Consider the following 1,105-nt stretch of genomic DNA (forward strand, 5'->3'; position numbering starts at 1 on the left):
CAAGGATGTTGAACTCAGGCGCCACCTGTACAGTGCTGTGTGTGCCAAAAACCGGATAAAAAAGACAGTTGCACGAAAGCACCTTGGACTTAGTTGGACTTTTTTGTCTAAGCCAAACAACCTAAATGCGATAAATTTTCGGAAGAAAAGAAGAGATGCTCTAAGCCAGGACATGTTGACTAAAGTTGCCAGATTCTACAATCGGGTCGACATTGCAAGGGAGATGCCAGATGCACGCTCCGCTGTCAACAAGAAGGCAGGCAAGGTCATGGAGTGTTCCATGAAAACAGCTTATTCGGAATTCAAGGCTGAAAATCCAGCTGTCTCACTGAGTTTCTCTAAATTTTCAGCTCTTAGGCCTAAGAACTATAAGCCTGTCTCAAAGACAAAACTACTCCAATGCCTTTGTGAGTATTGTGTTAACATTAAATTTAAAGTAGAATCCCTGTATGTTAAGTGCATGAAAGTTAACAAAGCAGATATTGCTTTGCGAAACAAGTATGAAGCTTCTTCAAAGACGCTGTGCGAAGTCCCAGGAATGTTCCCCAAGAAGGAGTGCCTTGACAGAACATGCAGCAAGTGTGGCGTTTGTGATGTGTCTAAGCAACTTGAACCTCTCCTACAAGGCCATGGGGATGATCCTATAAAATGGAAAGTGTGGGTCAGCGAGGCTTACACAAAAACAAGTAAGGATGGTACCAACACTGAGGCCAAACACTTCGTCTTGAAGGAGAAGACAGAAACAGTAGCAAGTCTAGTTTATGAACTGACAGAAGAGCTGAAGCCATTCTCGAAACATCTGGCAAATGCAAAATGGCAAGGAAGACAGTTCGAATTATTGAAGAACAACATCCCTGACAACTGGTCCCTCTTGTGCATGGATTTTGGGCAGAATTACAATTGTCACTTTCAAGACGAAGCACAAAGTGCTCACTGGTCATATGAACAGGCAACTATCCATCCTATTGTTGCCTACTACAGGTGTCCACAGTGTGAGCAACCAATGCATGAATCCTGCATTTTCATAAGTGAAGACAGGAAACATGACTACCATGCTGTGCAACATTTCATCACCATCACAAATCAACATCTGGTTGATCAAGGG

The 1,105-nt window shown here is 43.1% G+C and overlaps 1 protein-coding gene across 1 annotated transcript; it reads left to right on the forward strand.

Moving 5' to 3' along the window:
* Window positions 1-6: 6 nt before the first annotated feature.
* Window positions 7-1,102, forward strand: LOC117124308 (the record flags this gene model as incomplete). The annotated part of the gene is made up of 1 exon (XM_033270497.1): window positions 7-1,102. A coding segment is annotated over exon 1 (930 nt), but the record flags the coding sequence as incomplete, so codon positions are not given.
* Between the last annotated feature and the right edge of the window lie 3 nt (window positions 1,103-1,105).

This window comes from Anneissia japonica, unplaced genomic scaffold (genome assembly GCF_011630105.1).
Source record: "Anneissia japonica isolate Jap-2015-1 unplaced genomic scaffold, ASM1163010v1 scaffold296349_len1105_cov836_single, whole genome shotgun sequence".
In the NCBI taxonomy this organism is placed as follows: domain Eukaryota; kingdom Metazoa; phylum Echinodermata; class Crinoidea; order Comatulida; family Comatulidae; genus Anneissia; species Anneissia japonica.